The sequence below is a fragment of the Trachurus trachurus genome (genome assembly GCF_905171665.1).
Source record: "Trachurus trachurus genome assembly, chromosome: 14".
NCBI classification, from domain to species: Eukaryota; Metazoa; Chordata; class Actinopteri; order Carangiformes; family Carangidae; genus Trachurus; species Trachurus trachurus.
Genome location: NC_139903.1, coordinates 3,939,375 through 3,962,510, shown reverse-complemented (window position 1 = coordinate 3,962,510; position 23,136 = coordinate 3,939,375). Strand labels below are relative to the sequence as shown.

Below are 23,136 nucleotides of genomic sequence, written 5' to 3'. Positions count from 1 at the left end.
TGAAATGCACTTTGCTCAATAAAAAGCAAAATTTGTTTTTAAAGGCTTAAAAAAAATAATCTTGGTTTGAATTCTATAAAATTGGGTCGTGACTTAATGACCATGGGAAAATGTGGAGCCCAGAGTGAGACTAGTTGAGAACCCCTGCTCTATGTGTCTGTTTAAATGGGGAGGGGCTAGGCAACATGGTGTGACAGTGAGGGTTAATCCACGTCAGCATCTTTCATTCATAAAGCTCATGAATCTGTGAGAAGTGGGAGGGGCTCTTCTCTCTCTCTCTCTGCCTGCGATGCTGAAGCCCACCGAGCGCTGTGAGCAGAGCAGCGACGGAGGAGGAGGCAGTCTCCACGGCTCTGCTACGGCATCCACTCACAACATGGTGAGTTTTAATGTAATGGGAGGGGGGAGAGACTGAGAGGGGGGGAGCAGCAGCAGCAGGAGTCTTTAAATCATTCTGCAGAAGGAGAAATAAAGGAGAGAAGGGAGAAGGGAGAGAAGCATGAAGCACCGGCCTATTTAACCGGCAGAGCTGTGTTTCTTATAGAGGGGGCAGTGCTGCTTATGGATTTTCAGCACCATCCTCCTCCTCCTCCTCCTCCTCCTCCTCCTCCTCCTCCTCCTCCTCTTCTTCCTCCCTCCTCATCTCTTCTCTTCTCTTCTCTCTGCTTCCTTGTCTCCTCCTCCTCATCTTCCTCCTCCTCCTCTCCTGCTGCTGCTGTTGCCGTCTGAATGGATGCATGAAGCAGGTACAGTTGTCTGACTGATGCTGTGGGCTGAAGTCTTCCATGGCTGCAAGGTTGGTTTAGCTGCATGCTCAACCTCTAAAAATACCTCGATCTCATCATCTCTTTGTCGCCGTTGTTGTTGTTGCTCTGTGCTTTGCATTTTGTGTGTTATTCAGGGAGGATGTGTGTGTCACCTTGCGCTACTTTACATTCCACCATTTCTGTTGCATCAGATAGTTGAGCTCGGGTTTAGTGAGACACAAACCACATCCGTTTATTATCTGTCCCATATGCAGTATGATGCTAACATAGACTTACATGACAGGGTTTTGCTGTCATGTTCTATCTGTAACAGCTGTATGGAGCTCTATATTTTTATTCAATTAATTAATGGAAGATCTGTTAGATTTGTTTTTACTGAGCTTTTTTTGCCTGCAGGTAAAACATGAGGATTTAAAGGTGATTAACTTTGATTGCAGTTTGTTTGGCCGGTTCTGTGATCTATAAATATAGTATTAAGTATTTAGTTTTCCCTTGAAGCCCAATACAGTCATTACCTCATGTGCTTTTTTTTTTAGTTTTTTTTCCCGACGGCACTAAATGAGCTCTTGATAAGATTATTATTGACAAAATAATGTTAGACTTAGCAGGTAGGAAGGCTAGAGTGGACTCTCCTCCTGTTTGTAATTTGACCTTTCAGAGCTGCAATGCAGGGGGAGATGGCATCTATCTAGCCTCTCTGTGCATCGCTCAGGCTCCTCTCTCTGAGTTCAACTGGACTGTGAAGCTGCTGGGGACTGATCTGTGGCTCTGTTGGTCCCTGGTGAAATTAAAACCCTAGAAATCCAAATTCTGTTTGAGGATTTGACGCAAGACGCAAGGTGTTTTACAGGAATGGTACATATTCCTATTATTAGCCCAGAAAATCCAATACTTAGTTGATTTCCTCTACAGAAAATGTTAGTTTGATCACTATTCATTCACTTTTATTGTTGGAAACCAGGATAGTTGGTACAGTGCATATGTGTTTATTCACTCATTTGAATCTCTGGTGCAGAATACCAATATTTTGGGACGTAACTGCAGGTACATTTGTTGTTACAGTTCTTCCTTTTCTCATTGGATCTTCTTATTTAATACTTTCTCAGTTTTACCAACACAGTGGAACAATACACGGATGTTTTTTCTTTCACTTGCATGGATATTTAAGAGCTGTGGCCTGTGATGAAATGCAATGCAAAAATTCAAAATCTTACCGAGAATATTTGTCTTATTTCTAGTCAAAATAAATCTAATTATACTTAAAATAACACTCATCACATAAAAAGCAGCTTGTTTTTAGACACTTTTTAAAAAAAATTTCAAGCAAATTTTCCACTTTAAATAAGTAGAAAAATCTGACAGTGAAGCAAGTTTTTCTTCCTCATTACAAGCACAAAAAACTTGCTTTCACTGGCAGATTTTTCTACTTATTTTAATTGAAAATTAGTTTGAAACAAGTGAAATTATCTAAAAACAAGTTCATTTTTAGGTGATGAGTCTTATTTTAAGTGGAAAGAGATTAGTTTTGACTAGAAATGAGACATTTTGACAAGAAATAAGACAAATATTCTTGGAAAGATTTTGAGTTTTTGCAGTGATGTAAACAAACTCTAAGCTTTTTTTCTTCGTTTCAGTGGGGCCACTGACTCTCAGAGCTACGCTGCTTGCTCGCCCATCCTGCAAAACCCTTCCTCTTCGTCCATGACCCAGCTGACCCCGGAGGCTGACAGTGCAATGGTGGAAAAAGGTTCATCGGACCAGGCCTCGGACCGCTGCCCTGCCACCGCCACCGCCACCGCCACGCCGGAGCAGCAACAAACCGCCCAGCACCAGCGCACCAACTCCCAGTCCGTCCATCCCACTAACCCCGGGACACGCAGTGGAGGGAAGAACTCCAAGGTGAGCAGATGTTCGCTTGGGGGTCATTCCTATGTTCCCACAGCCCTTTGGTCCCACCATTGGTTGGGTTTAGGCAATGAAGAAAAGAGTTGGTTAAGTTTAGTAAAAAGACCCAGTAGAGGCTAGACAGGCCAGATAGATAGAGTCCAGAATCCAGATACATAGGGCCTAATTTTGAGAAAAATCTTAGAACTGTGGGAACATAAGGCTGTGGGAACATAGACATGGACCATTAGCTTGATGCTTAAGTGCTTCAATTTGACTTTGACTTCCTGTTCACCAAGAAAATCAAATAGTAGTAAGTCACAAATAATCAGGGGGTGCTCCCAGTCCATTGCCTCTTTTGAGCATGTACTCATAGAACTACTGTATAGGTAGGTCCAGTAACAATTTCTATCAATTTACTTCAACTTCTAGACATTCAACTTCTAGGTGCTGACCTATAGGATCAATCATGTGAGGAAAAATCTATAATAACTAACTGATACATGGCAAACCACAATCTCAGTGGATTATTGGATATATACTGTATATATGACATCAAGAGATCAGCGTATCCCCAACTATCTCTTTGCAAAATTGATTCCAGAAATTGTATAATGTGATTTGGGTTCACTGAATACATAATTTATTTTCGTCTTTTGCCTGTATCTCAACAGAAAAGTCAAAGCTGGTACAACGTGAGTATTTTTTTTATACCAACCTTCATCTTTTGATTAGATGTTTTCATTGACTTTGTCCACATTTTCAGTTGCTTTTTCAGTAGTTTTTGACCACACACAATTGTCTGTTTTATATTTGTTTTGTTAGAACCACATTATGATAGAATGTAATTTGATTTCAAAATAAATGTCATTTCTTGGGCTGCAATTTGGAATTAAAACACTATGCACCAGACCCTCAAAGGAATTTTAGTTCATTGGTTCATGTTATTGCCTTTACACAGGGCAATGAAAAGTACAACAGAAAGATTAAAGAGGGTTTTTGTTACACTTATTTTGAATCAAATTTCCTCAAACAATACAACACATGGTTATAAGGGTTATTTTGAGACATTAAGACAAATATCATCAGCATAGAAGAGCATCATTGGTTCAGTAGAGCCAAAGCCCTAGTGGGAGATTGTGAAGTGGTGTCTAAATAACAGCATCATAGAAAGTAATTAAATTAATTTAATAGTAATGATAGTAATCTCAGAGGAGTGTGACCTGTAGCTAAAAAGAGTTGGGTTACATGATATCATTTTTGGCATACGGTATGTTTTCTGTAATTTCCTCTGCAGGTGCTGAGTCCCACATACAAACAACGCAATGAAGACTTCAGGAAGATCTTCAAGCAGCTGCCGGATACTGAGCGCCTCATTGTGGGTGAGTGTGAACTGCACAGATAGGAATAGCCTGAAAATTAGAGTTTATAGATACTATTATTGCATAAAAAACACAACATTTACTTCAAAAGGACGTTCTACTTCCAACAATATTTCAACCAGACTCTTATCTTATTTTTTCTTTTTGTCTGGGGCTTTTTTAGTGAAGAACTACAATTTCCTCAGTGGAGCAAATTGTGGGAGGTTGTTTACCCCTGAATGCTGCATGCTGCACTCAGGGCACCATTGCTAGAATGCTAATATATTGTTTTATGTCATTTTCTCTCCATTTTGGAGCTCTGATGCACAATTTGTTTCCAAACCATCTTCTGACCTTTGACCTTCATCTCCTCCCAGACTATTCCTGTGCCCTGCAGCGGGACATCCTTCTGCAGGGGCGCCTCTACCTCTCGGAGAATTGGATTTGTTTCTACAGCAATATCTTCCGATGGGAAACCTTGGTGAGGAGCTAATCTCACTGGGACACTCCTACATTGAGCTTCTTGTAGAATGATGTTTCATATAAACACATAGAAGCAAAATACTAAAACTCTCACTCACAACCATCATGTCCAACTTTTATTCTTCCTGCACTGCAAAAACGTATTTCTTATTTCTAGTCAAAATGTCATTTCTGGTCAAAACAAATCTCATTATACTTAAAATAAGACTCATCACATGAAAAGTAGCTTGTTTTTAGACACTTTTTTTTTTTTACTTCTTTCAAGCATATTTTTACTTAAAATAAGTAGAAAAATCTGATAGTGGGGCAAGTTTTTCTTTCTTATTACAAGCACAAAAAACTTTCTTATTTTAAGTGAAAATTAGTTTGAAACAAGTGCAAATGATCTAAAAACAAGTTAATTTTTAGGTGATGAGTCTTATTTTAAGTGGAAACAGATTAGTTTCGACTAGAAATGAGACATTTTGACAAGAAATACGACGAAAGATTTGGAGTTTTTGCAGTGTGGGGCTATCTGTAATGAGGGTACTATACATGTAATGTTCTTTTGGGTGTCTTTAAAGCTGTTAAGGACTTGTCCATCAAGTTAATTGTCTTTTGGTTTGTTAGTTTTTTTCAGGCTTGGTCCAGAAAACAAACAAAAAAAGATCTGCAGTTAAGTTTCCTATATTTTACCTATGTAGTGTAAACATGCTGCTTTTCACTCTAAAGCTGACAGTTCGATTGAAGGACATCTGCACTATGACAAAGGAGAAGACGGCCCGTCTCATCCCCAATGCCATTCAGCTGAGCACTGACAATGAAAAGGTAGAGGCAGCATCACATCCTTGCCTTAAATACACATTACTGTGTGATACAGACCACAATATTTTCTTTTCAGATACACATTCATAGCAGTTGTACCGCTGTGGTAGGGTATTTCAGTGTTACAAAATGTGTCGAGCACCATTTGGTTAGGTTTCTGTGTAAAGAATTGACAGATTTAGAATAACCAAGGTCAGTTTATGGCGTGAAGTCTCAACAGGATTAATGAGAACAGTTTCTCACACAGACACAGTAAATGCAAATTGACAATTGATTTACATAATCAACACAATTGATTCAGACTGTAGGACATGTTGTTCCAGCACCACTTACAACTGCTTAGAAATCTAATTGTCAAATCTTCAGAACATACTTTAGAAGAGATTATGTTACCAACACGATTAGACATGTTGTGTCTGGGTGCATTTCTGGTTAGCCGGCTTGGCTAAATAATACATAATTTCATTTGGGAAGATGATGACTGTGTCAGAGTGGACAAAATACTGCCTTACAAAGGTGTCAAAACACACCGTCCTTTCTCAATTTCCACATTCAACTGTTTTTTTCTATTTAACACAGATATGTACGTATTTTTACTTAAAAAACTCGACAAAATATGCAACGCGAATCTTTGCATACAATTTTAAATCCCATCCTTTATCTCACAATTTACTGTGCTCTTCTCTCAGCACTTTTTCACCTCATTTGGTGCGAGGGACCGGACGTACATGATGATGTTCAGACTGTGGCAGAACGCTCTTCTAGAAAAGGTGAGAATGATTTCACTCTCAGTGTTTCATTACGTGCATATACAATATTAAAATCCTGCCAGGACTGCCATCATCATGCTTCAAAGGTTGTGGAATAATAACCAATAAATATGTTGTATGTTATTATGTTTGATTGGTTCTTGTTAACACAGATGATGAAGTTTGAGTCCTGTGTTCAATCAAAAGCTCAAATTTCACTCTGCATTTCCTGTCTGATGCTCTTCTTTAATTTCTTACCCCCTTAGCCTTTATGCCCAAAAGAGCTGTGGCACTTTGTCCATCAATGTTATGGTAATGAACTTGGTCTAACCAGTGACGATGAGGACTATGTCCATCCTGATGAAGACTTCAACACCATGGGGTGAGTCTGAAATAAAAGCCCCAAAAGTCCATTCAAACTTCATCCATCATATATCTGCATCATATTTCAAGGTGGTCATGGTGGAAAATATCATTATATCAATTTTACCAAACCTCTTTATTTCTTGAATGGATGGAATTTCATTAAGGATTAAGTGTCGAGGTTGCTCCACCTCTACCGCCACCTAAAAGTGCAGTCACAACAACCATCTTTATCTACAGTAGTTCACTGTTATTTGTTCATTTACTTTAAAGATAAGGGTTGCAGCTAGGGTTAGGGTTACTATCTTGCCCCACCTTGAGAAGGGTCATTGTGGTCCAAGTCCCTTCTATGGCCACCTAAGAGTCTGACAATCCCCATCTTCATCTAGTACAGTGTAAGTGGTTTATTTACCTCGATGTTTAAGGATTAGTATTGGGTTGGGTTAGGGTTACAGCCAGAAATAGGTTTAACGGGCGCTGGGATTAGGGTTATGGAATAACTATGTTGAGAGCAGCCATTGTGATCCAGATTGTGGTTTGCAAACTACTTCCACTGACTACACCTTTATGGGGTCATTTTGGCTCTTTGCTTTGAAAATTAGGGTTAGGGTTGGGAATTAGGTTTTGGGTTTTGGGTGCTGGAATTAGGGTTATGGAATAGCTATGTTAGAGCGGCCATTGTGGTCCAGATCCCTTCTAAGTCCATCAACACTGCAAAAACTCAAAATTGTCTTATTTCTAGTCAAAATGTCATTTCTAGTCAAAACAAATTTCATTATACTTAAAATAAGACTCATCACATTAAAAAGTAGCTTGTTTTTAGACACTTTTTACTTCTTTCAAGCATATTTTCACTTGAAATAAGTATAAAAAAATCTGACAGTGGAGCAAGTTTTTCTTTCTTATTACAAGCACAAAAAACTTGCTTTCACTGGCAGATTTTTCTACTTATTTCAAGTGAAAATTTGTTTGAAACAAATGGAGATTATCTAAAAACAAGTTCATTTTTGGGTGACAACAAGTCTTATTTGAAGTGGAAAGAGGTTGTTTTCAATAGAAATTAGACATTTTGACAAGAAATAAGACAAATATTCTTGGAAAGATTTTGAGTTTTTGCAGTGAAGGAACCTGGTGTGACAATCATTTCTACTTACCACACTATTAGGGTCGTGGAATTAAGGTTAAGGTTATTTTCTGGCCTTGAAAACGGTCATTGTGGTCCAAGTCCCTTCTACGTCTACAACTAAGAGTGTGGCCACAACTGTACAATGTCATTTGTTCATTTATCTCCAAGCTTAAAGCAGATATCAGTGGAATGTTTTTGTTAATATAAGTCCTAAATAGTCCTATTTTCCGTCAGCAATCACTTACATGAAGTATTTCAGCCTAAACACGAGTCTCTCCGTCACTCTGCTCTGCTGTAACCCGAGGAGAAAATTTTCCTTGTGGGATACAAGTGTTATCCAATGAGGAGAGAGAACGGCATGAAGGGCTGTGTGTGCAGCCAAGGGATGCGCGTGAATGTGGTGACGTAGCACGAGGACCAATTGATGCCTGACAAGGGCGGGGGCTGCTAACTCATGGTGCGTTCAAAGAAACTCGTACTTTGTGTTTTTCCTTCCTGTGAAGTCATACCAGTTCGATCTGGTACGAGTTCACGGGTCGGAAGTTACGAGTGGCCGTTATAGGGAACTTTCACAGACAACAGGATGGTAAAAACACGAGCTACGGGTTACCTGGAACGCTACCAAGTCGTAGTTGTGACTTGAAGCTGTAACTTACGGTTTCAAAAGCCTGCCTTGAACGCAGCATTAGCCGAAACGGCCGTGAAGCTGATATCTGCTTTAAATCATTTATCAATTATAGAATATGTCAGCCTGGGGTGGGTTGTAATTCTTTAGGATGATCCTTTGTGTCGATGAAATGGTTCTATATCAAATATCTGGTTTCCATCTTTCAGGTAAATCAATAAAGAATACCGTTCATAAATCCATCATCACCCTCATCACACCCATGCCCCCCTCCCCCCCCACCTGCATTTGTATAGCACAGTGCAGGCAGTGTGCAACAAGCTGGTAATCTTGACCTACAGCTGTTGTCCGTCTCCATGGTGCAGGTACTGTGAAGAGCTGCCCGTGGAGGAAAACAATGAGCACAATGACACCAGCAACGTTCTCACCAAGAACACAGAAGCTAAGCCCGACGTTAGTCCCGTCCTGGCCCACAAAGCCTACCCCGACAGCGCTCCACCAGAGCTGCCCAACACTTACTCTCCAGAACCTGTAAGTAGGCTGGACAACCACTGAACAGTCACTGCATGAAATAGCACACTGCTGCACTGCAAAAACTCAAAATCCTTCCAAGAATTATTTGTCTTATTTCTAGTCAAAATGTAATTTCTAGTCAAAGCAAATCTCATTATACGTAAAATCACATTAAAAGTAGCTTGTTTTTAGACACTTTTTTAAAACTTCTTTCAAGCATATTTTTACTTGAAATAAGTAGAAAAATCTGATAGCGGGGCAAGTTTTTCTTTCTTATTACAAGCACAAAAAACTTGCTTTCACTGGCAGATTTTTCTACTTATTTCAAGTGATAATTTGTTTGAAACAAGTGAAATTATCTAAAAACAAGTAGATTTTTACAGTGTTGAGTCTTATTTTAAGTGGAAAGAGATTAGCTTTGACTAGAAATTAGACATTTTGACAAGAAATAAGACAAATATTCTTGGAAAGATTTTGAGTTTTTGCAGTGTCATCAAGTGTTTCAGGAACACCTTTATCGTGTCAAGGATTTTTTTTAACTTCTCATGTTCCTGCATATACTTGGATTGGTGGCAGTGAAAGTGGGTCTTGTTGCCACTAGAGCTCCTAAACTGTGAAACAGCCCACACACTGGCATCAGACAGACTACATCATTAGTGTCTTTTAAAAGTCTTAACCCTACAGTATGTCGCCATTTGTATAAAATTTGATACATGAAAATACAATAGTTTTTCAGACCTCTACATCCTCACTGTGATTTTTTTCCCCTGAAAAACCTAATGTATACAATCAGATACATGCAATGATCAGACAAACCACCAGGGTGCAGTTATTTATGCTTGGGACATCCAATATGGCCGCTGTCGGTCAGTGTCCCAAATGTGTTTTCTCATGGATATTATTGCCAATTTTGAAAAAGATAACGTAAGAAAAACGTAAAGATTTTTACTGAATCTTCAATAGGAATAGTTATTGCATTGATGCAAAGTAAAACTACTTAATATTTTATAACCTATTTTATAGTAGAACCGTGTTGAAAATGTGTGTATCAAATTAGATACAGCAGGTAATTTCCTATGCAAATCTCCTATTCAAAAAAAAAAAAAAAAAAAATTGGACTTATATATTTATTTTTTTTACATTTTTTGTCAGAAGGTCCAATAAAGGGTCCGATTTCAAAATTTTAGAATTTTCTCACAATTATTTCATGGTTCAGGCTTTACCGGAAAAAGCCTTCATGAATATTTTGTATGTTGTTATTATGTTGGTGTGTTCTGTGATGTGTTTTAATCACAGTTTTATTTCCTCTGTCTTTATTTCTTTGAAGTACTTTGAAATGTTGGTAAAAAAAAAAAAGTGTTACTTAAATAAAGTGTATGATTATTATTATTGGTTGATCCCATTGGCTCCTCCAGGTCCAGCCAGACCAGGATCAGCCCACTGTGGAGGATGTATGCAGCCGTCTAGCTGAGGCAGCCCTTCTGATCCTCCCTACGTCTGAAGTCCAAATCCCATCGCTACTAACGGACCCCAGTGAGAATGAAGACCTGCAAACAGAGCTCAGTGACTCATCTGAGACACACGATGAAGGTTTGTGATATTACCCTGACTGTTGTCACACAAAAATACTGTATTTCAACCTCTTCATGCCACACAACAACACATTGACACAGACGTATACTCCTTTATGCAGGTGAGGTGCAGACTTTCCACCAGGACCTGAATGGCAGGCAGTACATCAACAGAGTGTACAAGCTTGGTGTGGACAAGATGTACGACTTACTTTTCACTGAGTCCGAATTCATGAGGGAGTTTCGGGTGCAGAGGAGATTCTCAGGTAAATTTATTAGAGAACATACAACTCATATCTACAGTAGCCCTATTTGGTATCCACCAATGGGTTCACAGGAGGCTGCTTCAACAAGCATCAATGACCTTGTGGCAGCAGCTCCCAGTGGCCACTACTTAAAGGGATAGTTCAACATTTTGGCAAATTGGCCCATTGCCATAATCCCTATAGTCATAGCAGTAGGTTTGTTACCTTTATTTGTCGGTGCAAGCTGTTTTTAGAACGGCGGAGCAGAGCCGTGAGCTGCTCAGAGCTACGCTACGGAGGCTCATTATGGGATTTCTTTGGTTTCCCTCATCAAACTCATCAAATACACAATCCAACAACTCCAAAACGCTCTGGTGGACAAGTTGTGACCTGCACATTCACCACGCTATGAGATAATAACACAACGTTACCACACAGAGTTGTTTTAGAGGGAAATTCATGCAAAACCGCTGATGCGCGTTGCATTCAGGGACAGTTTTTCATCAAGCAGTCTCTGCATTTACCTCGAAAACGGCTCAGTTTTGTAACGTTCTGTTATTATCTCATAACGTGGTGAATGTGCAGGTCACAAAATTAAAAAGGTTGCTAGATTAAAAACCAAGGCGAACCTTTTATTTCTGGATGATATCACGTCTGTGTATGTGCACTGTTTGTGTAATCCTGCTGTATTTCAGGAACAAGACTTATAAGGTTAATGTAAATGCAGTACATATGTGGATCTAATGATGTGTATTACCCTTACCATAGTCTAATATTGCTAATTTGTCTACAAATGATTACAGATTGACATTCATTTGACTAACATTACTTACCTAGCCAACGTCACAAGAAACAAACGTTGGATGGGAGAGAGCGAAATGAAAATAAAGACACATTGAACAACATTGCTCACATACGACAACACATAGCAACCTTCATCACATTTAATTAGAATTATAAAACGGAAAGGTGAAATCCGGCGATCTGATTGGTTGTTAACCGTGGTATATTGAGCATATACCACGGCTACTATTCTAAAACCTTATCACAGCGCAGGCTATCACTCCGCGTCAGGCACGTATAGACCAGAGCCAGGGGTCGCGTTAACCGGATATTTTCCGTCATTGACCGTTTTTTTAAAACGGTGACGGAAAGATTTTGAGGCCATCCGTCATTTTGACAGATTGCAATTCACAGCCATGGCCGTCTGGCCATGTGCATTTGTTTACAATGAAGCCGGCAGATAATCAATACATGGAGCCGTGGATAACGATATAAAACATATACAATGTCACAAAGTCACTACGGTGAGAATTAGATAAAAAAAATAAATTAAAAAAACCTCACAGCTGGTTGGTGCGCTCAGTAGAAAACGCTGTAGTACCTCCTCTAGGCCTGTGTGGAGCGTGTGTGGCGCTGTTAGCGCTGCCACACATAAACACTAACAACAGAGAAGAAGACAGAAAGCTTCCCCGCAGTATTCAAACTCCTTCAAGTGGATTAAATGTTGACTGGGAGTCGTGTCAGTGCAAATATGACGGTCGATAATGATTTAACGGGCGAGATTTAGCTGCAGTGTCCGAGGGACCGACAGTAGTCAGCTGTTAAAGCAGATATCAGCTTCACGGCCGTTTCGGCTAATGCTGCGTTCAAGGCAGGCTTTTGAAACCGTAAGTTACAGCTTCAAGTCACAACTACGACTTGGTAGCGTTCCAGGTAACCCGTAGCTCGTGTTTTTACCATCCTGTTGTCTGTGAAAGTTCCCTATAACGGCCACTCGTAACTTCCGACCCGTGAACTCGTACCAGATCGAACTGGTATGACTTCACAGGAAGGAAAAACACAAAGTACGAGTTTCTTTGAACGCACCATGAGTTAGCAGCCCCCGCCCTTGTCAGGCATCAATTGGTCCTCGTGCTACGTCACCACATTCACGCGCATCCCTTGGCTGCACACACAGCCCTTCATGCCGTTCTCTCTCCTCATTGGATAACACTTGTATCCCACAAGGAAAATTTTCTCCTCGGGTTACAGCAGAGCAGAGTGACGGAGAGACTCGTGTTTAGGCTGAAATACTTCATGTAAGTGATTGCTGACGGAAAATAGGACTATTTAGGACTTATATTAACAAAAACATTCCACTGATATCTGCTTTAAGTTACGTAGCTGTAGCTACACAGCGGTGTGTCTCGGTACAGGTAGAGCGGTGGGGGTTTCACACACTCGCCGCACACAACTCTTCTAAAGGTAACGTTAAGCCTTCTTTTAATGTATTTTGCCCGCCGTGGCATTGTTTATAACACTTAAAGCTGAGTGGGTTTTGTCCTGTCTGAATTTGTGCTGCATCTGGCTGTGGTCTATAGCTTCAGTTGTTTCAGTGATGCGCAATGGCTGCGTGCGTGCGTGCGTGCGTAAAAGAGAAATGAGAGGCACGAGAGAGAGAGAGAGCGCTAACGCCGGTGCACTATGCGGTGCCTATGTGAAAACGTGCTCCTTTGGATGTTTTGGTATAACACATGGGTTAGCATGTTGATTGTTGACAGAAAACTGATGTCATCTAACGTTGTATTTAGATGTTGAGTGGCAGAAAGTGACCCCCGCATTCACTGATGACCCACAGTTAGATGTGCTCTGACGCCGACTCTGCTCCGGAGCATTCTCTGTTCAATTTGTTTGGACTTGATATGAATTAAACATGAATTAAAATTGAATGCTATTGAATATGGCATTATTATCATTTAAAAAAAATTAAAGTGACCGGTAAAAATAGATTATGACGGAATTTTTATGACCCCGTCAGTCAAAATGACCGGCAACGAAAAAGTCTAGCGCAACCTCTAACCAGAGCAGCTTTTTTATGCAAATGAGAATGGCCGATGCATTCTGGGTAATTTAGGGGCAGCTACCAGCATCCCTCCATTGAAAAGTTCAGCCTAACTGGCTTGACAAACTAACTAACAAAAAAGTTGGCTATTAACAGGCTATTTACAGACAACACTTAGCCAAAACCTACCCGGTGATTCGACCAAATACGTGTAGATGTCTGGATAAGACATTTCTGGCCACTTTGTGGGGTCATTGATCACTGTGGGAGGCTAAATGAGCATACCGGCAGATTCATTAATTGTAATTTTTCAAGATAGCGTGAACGGTGGGTTTCAAAGAGGGTGTCAAAATAATTATGAGACATAGTGCTACAAAAGAAACAAAAAATAAAACATTCAGATTAATTGTTAGTTAGTCTACGCTCCATCAAAACACAAAAAGCCAGTGAGTGCAATGTAAAAATGCCGGTAGCTGCCCCTAAATTACCCAGAATGCATCGGTCATTCTCATTTGCATAAAAAAGCTGCTCTGGTCATATGACTGGTATGAATGGAAGTTGTTGTCATGTATCCATGACAACGGACTGTTGCCGTCCGTAGCAAAAGACAGCTGATGTTTTTACGATGTTAAAAAACGGACTAAAGTAGTTGAATTCACATGTTTAAGGTTGACTTTCACCTCTGGGGAGGGTTAACAATGGTAGAGGGGACTGAGCAGTGACTTTCACCTGAAAAAATGCGGAGGAAAAGACGAGCTGCAGAGCTAACTTGGAGCTAACGTCTGGAGAGGTGGGACTATTTTTTCACAGTGAGGCTATTTTATTGGATAATATGTATTTCTGGTTGAATAAAACTACATGAAATTGATTGCGTATCCCTCTTTTATATTGCCTTTATTCGTAACCGTTTTATAAAAGCAATATATCACTCCAGTCCGTGGTGTATGCTCATTATACCACTCCAAGGGGGTTGTCGTCCCTCCGCTTCGCGTCGGGCCGAACAACGCCCCTTAGCCGTGGTATAATGAGCATATACCACAGCCTGTCGTGATATATTGCTTAAACAACCTCCATGACTAATAGACATTGCTCATTATGTTATCTATCTCTGCTGTTCATGTTGTGGCCTAATTTCTGATCAGATTGTTGCAGTATATTTTCTGTTATATTGTGTTGGCCACCACACTTTAAGTTGAATTTTCATATTGTCTCTCGCAGATGTGACGTATCACTCATGGAGAAAAGAGGTGGATGGTAACCAGACCAGAGAGATCATGTATGCCATAGCCCTGAATAATCCTCTGGCTCCCAAAACAGCAGCAGTCACTGAGACACAGGTTTGTGAATATTTCATGGCTCTATACAAGCTCAATAACTGATTTTGTTTGACTTAAGTATGGCTGTAAAATAATCTTGGTATTTATCTCTGGGTTCTGGGTTTAGACTCTGTACAAAGCAAGTCAAGAGCACGAGTGCTACGTTATTGATGCTGAGGTGATCGCCCATGACGTACCCTACCACGACTACTTCTACACTCTCAACCGCTACATGCTCACCAGAGTGACCAAGAACAAGTGTCGTCTTAGGTGAGGACAGTTTTTCCACCATCATGTGTGTGTTTTGCGGTAAGAACAAAGGATAGAAGCTCTTAAACCTCAGCAGTTACTGTGCAGATATTAATGTTAGCATGTTTCCCTCCATCCGTGTGTGTCTCTTGCAGGGTGTCGACAGAGCTTCACTATAAGAAGCAGCCATGGGGGCTCGTGAAGGGGTTCATTGAAAGGAACTCCTGGAGTGGTCTGGACGACTACTTCAGACACTTGGGTTGGCATCACAACTCCTCGGTCTTACACTCTTCATTGTGGTCGATCTGACTATGAGTCATATTGACTTTGCACTCACTACCAATCACTGTCACTTGAAGATTTAGGAAACATTATGCCTTAAATACAAATAGCTATTGCACCCCAGGTTTCTGGACGTACTGGAGACTAATAATGGAAAAAGGAAAAGGAAGAAAAGTAACAATAGTATCAGTTGTTTTTAGAAAAATAACCCAGAAAGGACATGCCTGTTGCTTCTGAGGCCATCTTCAGACCTGTCTAATTTAAAGGGATAGTTCAACATTTTGGCAAATTAGCCCATTGCCATAATCGCTATAGTCATAGCAGTAGGTTCGTTACCTTTGATTGTCGGTGCAAGCTATTTTTAGAACGGCGGAGCGGAGCAGCAGGCCGCTCAGAGCTACGCTACGGAGGCTAAATGAATTTGGTTTTCCTCATCAAACTCATCACATACAAAATCCCAAAACTCCAAAACGCTCTGGTGGACAAGTTGTGACCTGCACATTCACCACGATATGAGATAATAACACAACGTTACCAGACAGAGTTGTTTTAGAGGTAAATGCAGAGACTGCTTGCTGAAAAACTGTCCCTGAAGGCAACGTGCATCAGCAGTTTTGCATGAATTTACCTCTAAACAACTCTGTCTGGTAACGTTGTGTTATTATTTCATAGCGTGGTGAATGTGCAGCTCACAACTTGTCCACGACAGCGTTTTTGAGTTGTTGGGTTGTGTATTTGATGAGTTTGATGAGGGAAACCAAGAAATTCCTTGAGCCTCCGTAGCGTAGCTCTGAGCAGCTCACGGCTCTGCTGCGCCGTTCTAAAAATAGCTTGCACCGACAATTAAAGGTAACGAACCTACTGCTATGACTATAGGGATTATGGCAATGGGCCAATTTGCCAAAATGTTGAACTATCCCTTTCATTCATTTCATTGACCATTCTCAATCCAGCCATATTCTATAGGTTTTTGACCTGGTCAGTTTGCATGACTGTAGTTCAGTTCAGGTGAAGTCGTGAGTGCCACATCAAGTCTGTCATCACGAGTTAAAGTTACATAACTTGAGTCGATGACGCTGCTTATTTCTGTGTAAACAGAGACACGCTCATGTGAAATGAGAAGTTAACAAGGCGACCATTCAGCCTGAAGTCTTCATTTAGCCATTAAGTGTAAATGGAAGCGACAACCAAACCAAATCCTGTTGACCTAAGTCTCACACTGAAACCGTTCAGGCCTCAAACCGCCTATTCTTCTCTCTGTGGTTTCCCTTAATACGACTAGAGTTGGAGCTGAGTAAGTTGGACGCCATGTTGACGGAGCCTCACAGACAGTCGCCCAAGACCAAGGATCTACGGACCGGTATCTGTCGGAGGAGAAAACCAACGCTGCTCCATCCGCCGAGTCCATTGGGGATCCTGGATGAAGCCATCAGCACACCTGAGGATGAGGAGAACATTCACCACCACATCAAGCATGTGGCAAGTCAGCCCAACAGATGTCAGCAGCTGGTCTGTGGTCAGTGAAATACTGTACAACTGAAGGCAAGCATCAATGTCATCTTTTAACAGGACAGGACTTGTGGGAAATGTAGTACACTGCAAAAACTCAAAACCTTTCCAAGAATATTTGTCTTATTTCTTGCCAAAATGTCTCATTTCTAGTCAAAACTAATCTCTTTCCACTTTAAATAAGACTCATCACCTAAAAATTAACTTGTTTTAAGATAATTTTCATTTATTTCAAACACATTTTCACTCGAAATACGTAGAAAAATCCACCAGTGAAAGCAGGTTTTTTGTGCTTGTAATAAGAAAGAAAAACTTGCTTTCACTGGCAGATTTTTCTACTTATTTCAAGTGAAAATATGTTTGAAAGAAGTAAAAAGTGTTAAAAACAAGCTACTTTTCATGTGATGAGTCTTATTTAAAGTGGAAAGAGATTAGTTTTGACTAGAAATGAGACATTTTGACTAGAAATAAGACAAATATTCTTGGAAAGATTTTGAGTTTTTGCAGTGTAACTCTGAGAAACAAATAGCAGCTTCACAATAAAGTCTCATCTGTCAGTTCATCAACTGTTTTCTGTTTCTTCTCCTTCTTCTCTTACAGGCTCCACCCAGACCAGACACATACCTGATACTCAAGGAGGCCTCGCACTTTACAACTTCTCCAAACTACTGGTTCTCATCAGCCTCGTGTGAGTTGCGGTATCACTTGTACCTTGTCATTATCCACTGAGTTGTGATACACAGTGTACACTGCAAAAACTCAAAATCTTTCCAAGAATATTTGTCTTATTTCTTGTCAAAATGTCTCATTTCTAGTCAAAACTAATCTCTTTTCACATAAAATAAGACTCGTCACCTAAAAATTAACTTGTTTTTAGATAATTTTCATTTGTTTCAAATGTATTTTCACTTGAAATAAGTAGAAAAATCTGCCAGTGAAAGGAAGTTTTTGTGCTTGTAATAAGAAAGAAAAACTTGCTCCACTATCAGATTTGAAAATATGCTTGAAAGAAGTTAAAAAAGTGTCTTAAAACAAGCTACTTTTTTATGTGATGAGTCTTATTTTAAGTATAATGAGATTTGTTTTAACTAGAAATGACATTTTGACTAGAAATAAGACAAATATTCTTGGTAAGATTTTGAGTTTTTGCAGTGCAGTTTTTTCTCTGTGAACTGATCAGTAAATCAAGCAAACTGAGAAAAAAAATCCTTCCATGGCTCCCATGAATGAATACTTCCAGTAGATTATTTATTTATGAGTCAGTTTTTATTCTTAGCTCTCTAATAGATCTGGTAAAAAAAAATATGTCTATAAAAAAAAGTTCATAGTTTCAGATATCAATATTTTCTGGTGTACACTTATTTCTACCATTGTTCCTTTGTTTTTGTGTTGTTGAAATTGGTTGTAACACAATTTTTTTTTCTCTGTTCATTTGCCTTTGCACTCTGTAGGATCTGTATAAGGTATTTTCATTCCAGCCATGAGCCTGATTCTTCTCAGAAAATGGCATTAAATGATGTAATAGATGACGCTCTGTTGTACAATCTCTCTGTGTTTTCTTCTCTTCTCCCCCCCTCCGCCCCTTTCTCTCTCTGTAGCTTGATACTGCTGGTATTCCTCAATATGATGTTGTTTTACAAGCTATGGATGTTGGAGTACACCACACAGAGTCTCACCGAAGCCCAGGCTTTCAGAGCACAAGAAAGGTATAATCACGTGTTTGGAAATGTTTCTTTTCGATACCAATCTTTGTAATAGATCATTGTGACCACACCAGGCCATACACCGTCTTATTATCACTCTGATACTTTGATATTATTTTCACATTTGTATGATTGTGTGTCTCCACAGCAAAACCCCTCAGACTCAGCGGGAATGGGTACATCTCCTGGACTCCCACCAGCGTTGCCACGACGACGATCTCCAGACATGGAAAGAGATAATCAAATCATCAGTGCTGCTTCTCGATGAGGTGAGGTAGTCTACTGTAGTCACACAGTCAAACACGGTCATAAATCCACGTTTTCTCTCAGCTCTAATATAGGCTACACACTGCAAAAACTCAAGATCTTTCCAAGAATATTTGTCGTATTTCTTGTCAAAATGTCTCATTTCTAGTCAAAACTAAACTCTTTCCACTTTAAATAAGATTCATTACCTAAAAATTAACTTGTTTTTAGATAATTTTCACTTGTTTCAAACAAATTCTCAATAGAAATAAGTAGAAAAATCTGCCAGTGAAAGCAATATTTTGTGCTTGTAATAAGAAACTTGCTCCACTATCAGATTTTTCTACTTATTTCAAGTGAAAATATGCTTGAACGAAGTAAAACGTGTCTAAAAACAAGCTACTTTTTAATGTGATGAGTCTTATTCTAAGTAGAATTAGATTTGTTTTGACTAGAAATTACATTTTGACTAGAAATAAGACAAATATTCTTGGTAAGATTTTGAGTTTTTGCAGTGCATCAGCTCATTGTTTTTTTGCACTGCAAAAACTCAAAATCTTACCAAGAATATTTGTCTTATTTCTAGTCAAAATGTAATTTCTAGTCAAAACAAATCTCATTGTACTTAAAATAAGACTCAACACATTAGTAGCTTGTTTTTAGACACTTTTTACTTATTTCAAGCATATTTTCACTTGGAATAAGTAGAAAAATCTGACAGTGGAGCAAGTTTTTCTTCCTTATTACAAGCACAAAAAACTTCCTTTCACTGGAAGATTTTTCTACTTATTTCAAGTGAGAATTTGTTTGAAACAAGGGGAAATGATCTTAAAAACAAGTAAATTTTTAGGCGATGAGTCTTATTTTAAGTGGAAAGAGATTAGCTTTGACTAGAAATTAGACATTTTGACAAGAAATAAGACAAATATTCTTGGAAAGATTTTGAGTTTTTGCAGTGCATCAGCTCATTGTTTTGGTTTTTACAGTTCACAGTATGACTCTACTGGTTTGTTGTCAGATCATAAACTGTTATTGTTATTACCGATGTTCCTTTACAGACTCTAACATATCTCTCTCCTGCCTTTCATCCAGCTGAGAGAATCCCTTCTTCACCTCCATAACAGCATCGGCCTCAAGGACAGCAAATCTGAATCGGAAAAGCAAAATGACCAACACCACTGATGGACAATCTGCAGGCATGTGGACATGAGGTGCAATATTCAGCTTTCCTTTCCTGAGCCTGAGCGGTGGTTGGAGTTTTTTAGTCCGACACCTTTTCAGGAAAAGTGTGTATGGACTCAAGTGACCTCATCAGCTCAGAGTATAGGTGAAAGTGCACAAACACACACACACACAGTACATCTTGCAGTGAGACAAAATCACTGGCAGGACTTACACTGCAAAAACTCAAAATCTTACCAAGAATATTTGTCTTATTTCATAAAAACGTAGCTTGTTTTTAAGACATGTTTTACTTCTTTCAATCATATTATCACTTGAAATAAGTAGACAAATCTGATAGTGGAGCAAGTCTTTCTTTCTTGTTACAAGCACAAAAAAACCTGCTTTCACTGGCAATTTTTTTTACTTATTTCAAGTGAAAATTAGTTTGAAACAAGTGAAAATGATCTAAAAACAAGTACATTTTTAGGTGATGAGTCTTGTTTTAAGTGGAAAGAGATTAGTTTTTACTAGAAATGAGACATTTTGACAAGAAATAAGACAAATATTCTTGGGAAGATATTGAGTCTTTTGCCGTGTATTAATTGTTTTATTACCGTTCTTGTTGATCCGTGTGCTTCAGCTTTCTATTCTTCTTCCCGTTGCTGCATCACAAAGTTTTTCCTGTTTGTTCTCTGACATACGAAGATCAGACTGAACCAAAGCACTCTGGCTCCTGATGATGTGTTGTGTGTAATGTGATACATGTTATAAAATCTTCATTGCAGTTAGGGCTTTTTTTTTTCTTTCTTTTTTTTTTTTTTTACCAGGCATATGTGGCAGATCAGGGCTGGCATCCCTGAGACTTACTGTATGAAATGTGATATGCAATGTTTTCTATGGCAGCTCTGGCTGGAGCACTGATTTAGTGACTTGTTGATAAAGCAGGTTTGATTTGCAACTACAGGAAATGTATGGAAAGAAAACACGATTGCTTATAGTTTAAGGTGGCACGGCGCCAACTTTCCTAATGTGTTGCCAAGGGAATAAAGAAATGTTTGTGAAGCTAATCGTTAAATGTTTCGGTTTCTTTTATTTACCCAGACACAGCTTCTGTGCCCCACTTCATCGTCATCATCATCACTGGGGCAAGGCACACGGATCTGCAACTTTATCCTGTTTTGGATAGTTAACCTTATTTACTTGTCATGGTTTGATGCCACAGCCTGTCCTTAAATACGACAAGTTTAGTGATGCAACAAAAAACAAGATCCCTGAAAAATCAAAATGGTCTGTACCAGCCATAACCACTATAATATGGAATGAGTCGCTCTTATTCAGCTATATTTAAAGGGATAGTTCAACATTTTGGCAAATTGACCCATTGCCATAATCCCTATAGTCATAGCAGTAGGTTTGTTACCTTTAATTGTCGGTGCAAGCTATTTTTAGAACGGCGGCGCAGAGCCGTGAGCTGCTCAGAGCTACGCTACGGAGGCTCATGGGATTTCTTGGTTTCCCTCATCAAACAGGTAAATTCATGCAAAACAGCTGATGCGCGTTGCCTTCAGGGACAGTTTTTCAGCAAGCAGTCTCTGTATTTCCCTCTAAAACAACTCTGTCTGGTAACGTTGTGTTATTATCTCATAGCGTGGTGAATGTGCAGGTCACAACTTGTCCACCAGAGCGTTGTGGAGTTGTTGGATTGTGTATTTGATGAGTTTGATGAGGGAAACCAAGAAATCCCATGAGCCTCCGTAGCGTAGCTCTGAGCAGCTCACGGCTCTGCTCCGCCGTTCTAAAAACAGCTTGCACCGACAATTAAAGGTAACGAACCTACTGCTATGACTATAGGGATAATTTATGGCAATGGGCCAATTTGCAAAAATGTTGAACTATCCCTTTAATGTCTGCACTCAAGTTCCCACCTATACCACCATCCTGGATTAGGAAAACTGTCCTTGAGAACCAGGATGAGGATGATGAACAACGGTAAGAAGTCGGTGATAAGGAAGATGGAAATTATGAGGCAGTGAGGTGATGGCAACTCCCACAACACATTTCAGTCTGGAATAAATCTTCAACCACAAAAGAAAACTGTTCTGTTAGTTTCTGTATTTTCCACTCACATATTATCTCTCATTCTTCACACAGCATACTGTACTGTACTGTTGTACATTATTTATTTATACAAAAACTTAACAAGCACCATGTTTCCCGTACAAACTGCTGTTTGCCTGCTCAGGAGAGTTCACTTGCTCTCAGTAAAAGTTGAAAAGGACAAATGTTGGTAACACTTTATGATAAGTAAACACTATTAACCATTAGTTAAGCATTAATAAATACCGAATTCTTCATTTATAACGCATGAATACTCATATAGTTTATAAATATAAATTCAGTATTTAATTCTTAACTAATGCCTAATAGTGTGTACTTATTATAAAGTGTTACCCAAATGTTATTGTGACTTAGGAGAACTCTTTGTGGTGTGATAAAAAAAAGAATGCTTTGTGACTATGGGCCTTTATCTTTTGTAGCTATTTATTGTTCCATGTATTTATTCATTTCATTATAAATAGCATTCCTTGGTTTTAAGAATGTCGGGAACTCCACTTGTTTGAACATCAACACACAAACTGACGTGAATCTCTTTCCCACAGTCGGTGACAGTGATAAACGGTGCCAACAGCTACACACACACACACACACACACACACACACACACACACACACACACACACACACACACACACACACACACACACACACACACACACACACACACACACACACACACACACACACACACACACACACACACACACACACTCCTGATGTATCTGGATAATGTTGCCACGGCCACAGGACTCAGTAGTGAGTGAAGTCTGGCAGTGTGTGTCCTTTTCTCCAGACCTCATCATCGCAGTCTGTTTTGTTTTTCCTTTTCCTTTAATCTTAGATGCTTAACGAGTTTTGTAATGTTGCCACAGCGCCTCGGTGTGTGTACTTCCACAGATACAAATACAGCTTTGTTGCCTTTTTGAGACCTGAAGTTCCACAGAAAACTGTCTTTATGGTGCGCCATCATTGCTGTCAACACTATCAAGTGGTTCTATAACGGTCCTGAGAGCTCGACACACTGCAGCTTTAGAAGACACAATAGATAAATTCAGAAAACAACAAATGTGATGACACATGTACTGGAAATAAGCAGAGAACAAACACGACGTAACCAAATATAGTCAGAAAGTGGTTTTATGACGTGACAGTGTGAAGTGCTGCTTTCCATAATGAGATGTGAGGATTTATCAACCAATGTCAAAATCAAACAGCTGCTTTAAAAAGAGAGTTT

General features: G+C 39.4%; 1 protein-coding gene across 1 annotated transcript; it reads left to right on the top strand.

Moving 5' to 3' along the window:
- Positions 1–289: 289 nt before the first annotated feature.
- On the top strand, positions 290–19,802 carry LOC310997310 (protein Aster-B-like; the record flags this gene model as incomplete). Its single annotated transcript, XM_083986986.1, has 21 exons — positions 290–379; positions 1,783–1,811; positions 2,402–2,666; positions 3,326–3,346; positions 3,949–4,033; positions 4,390–4,493; positions 5,207–5,302; positions 5,989–6,069; positions 6,315–6,430; positions 8,528–8,693; positions 10,091–10,265; positions 10,369–10,512; positions 14,534–14,652; positions 14,759–14,901; positions 15,036–15,139; positions 16,445–16,645; positions 17,272–17,359; positions 18,123–18,134; positions 18,270–18,377; positions 18,523–18,643; positions 19,713–19,802. The coding sequence occupies 21 exons, from the start codon at positions 290–292 to the stop codon at positions 19,800–19,802; spliced, it is 2,358 nt and encodes a 785-aa protein (XP_083843112.1).
- Between the last annotated feature and the right edge of the window lie 3,334 nt (positions 19,803–23,136).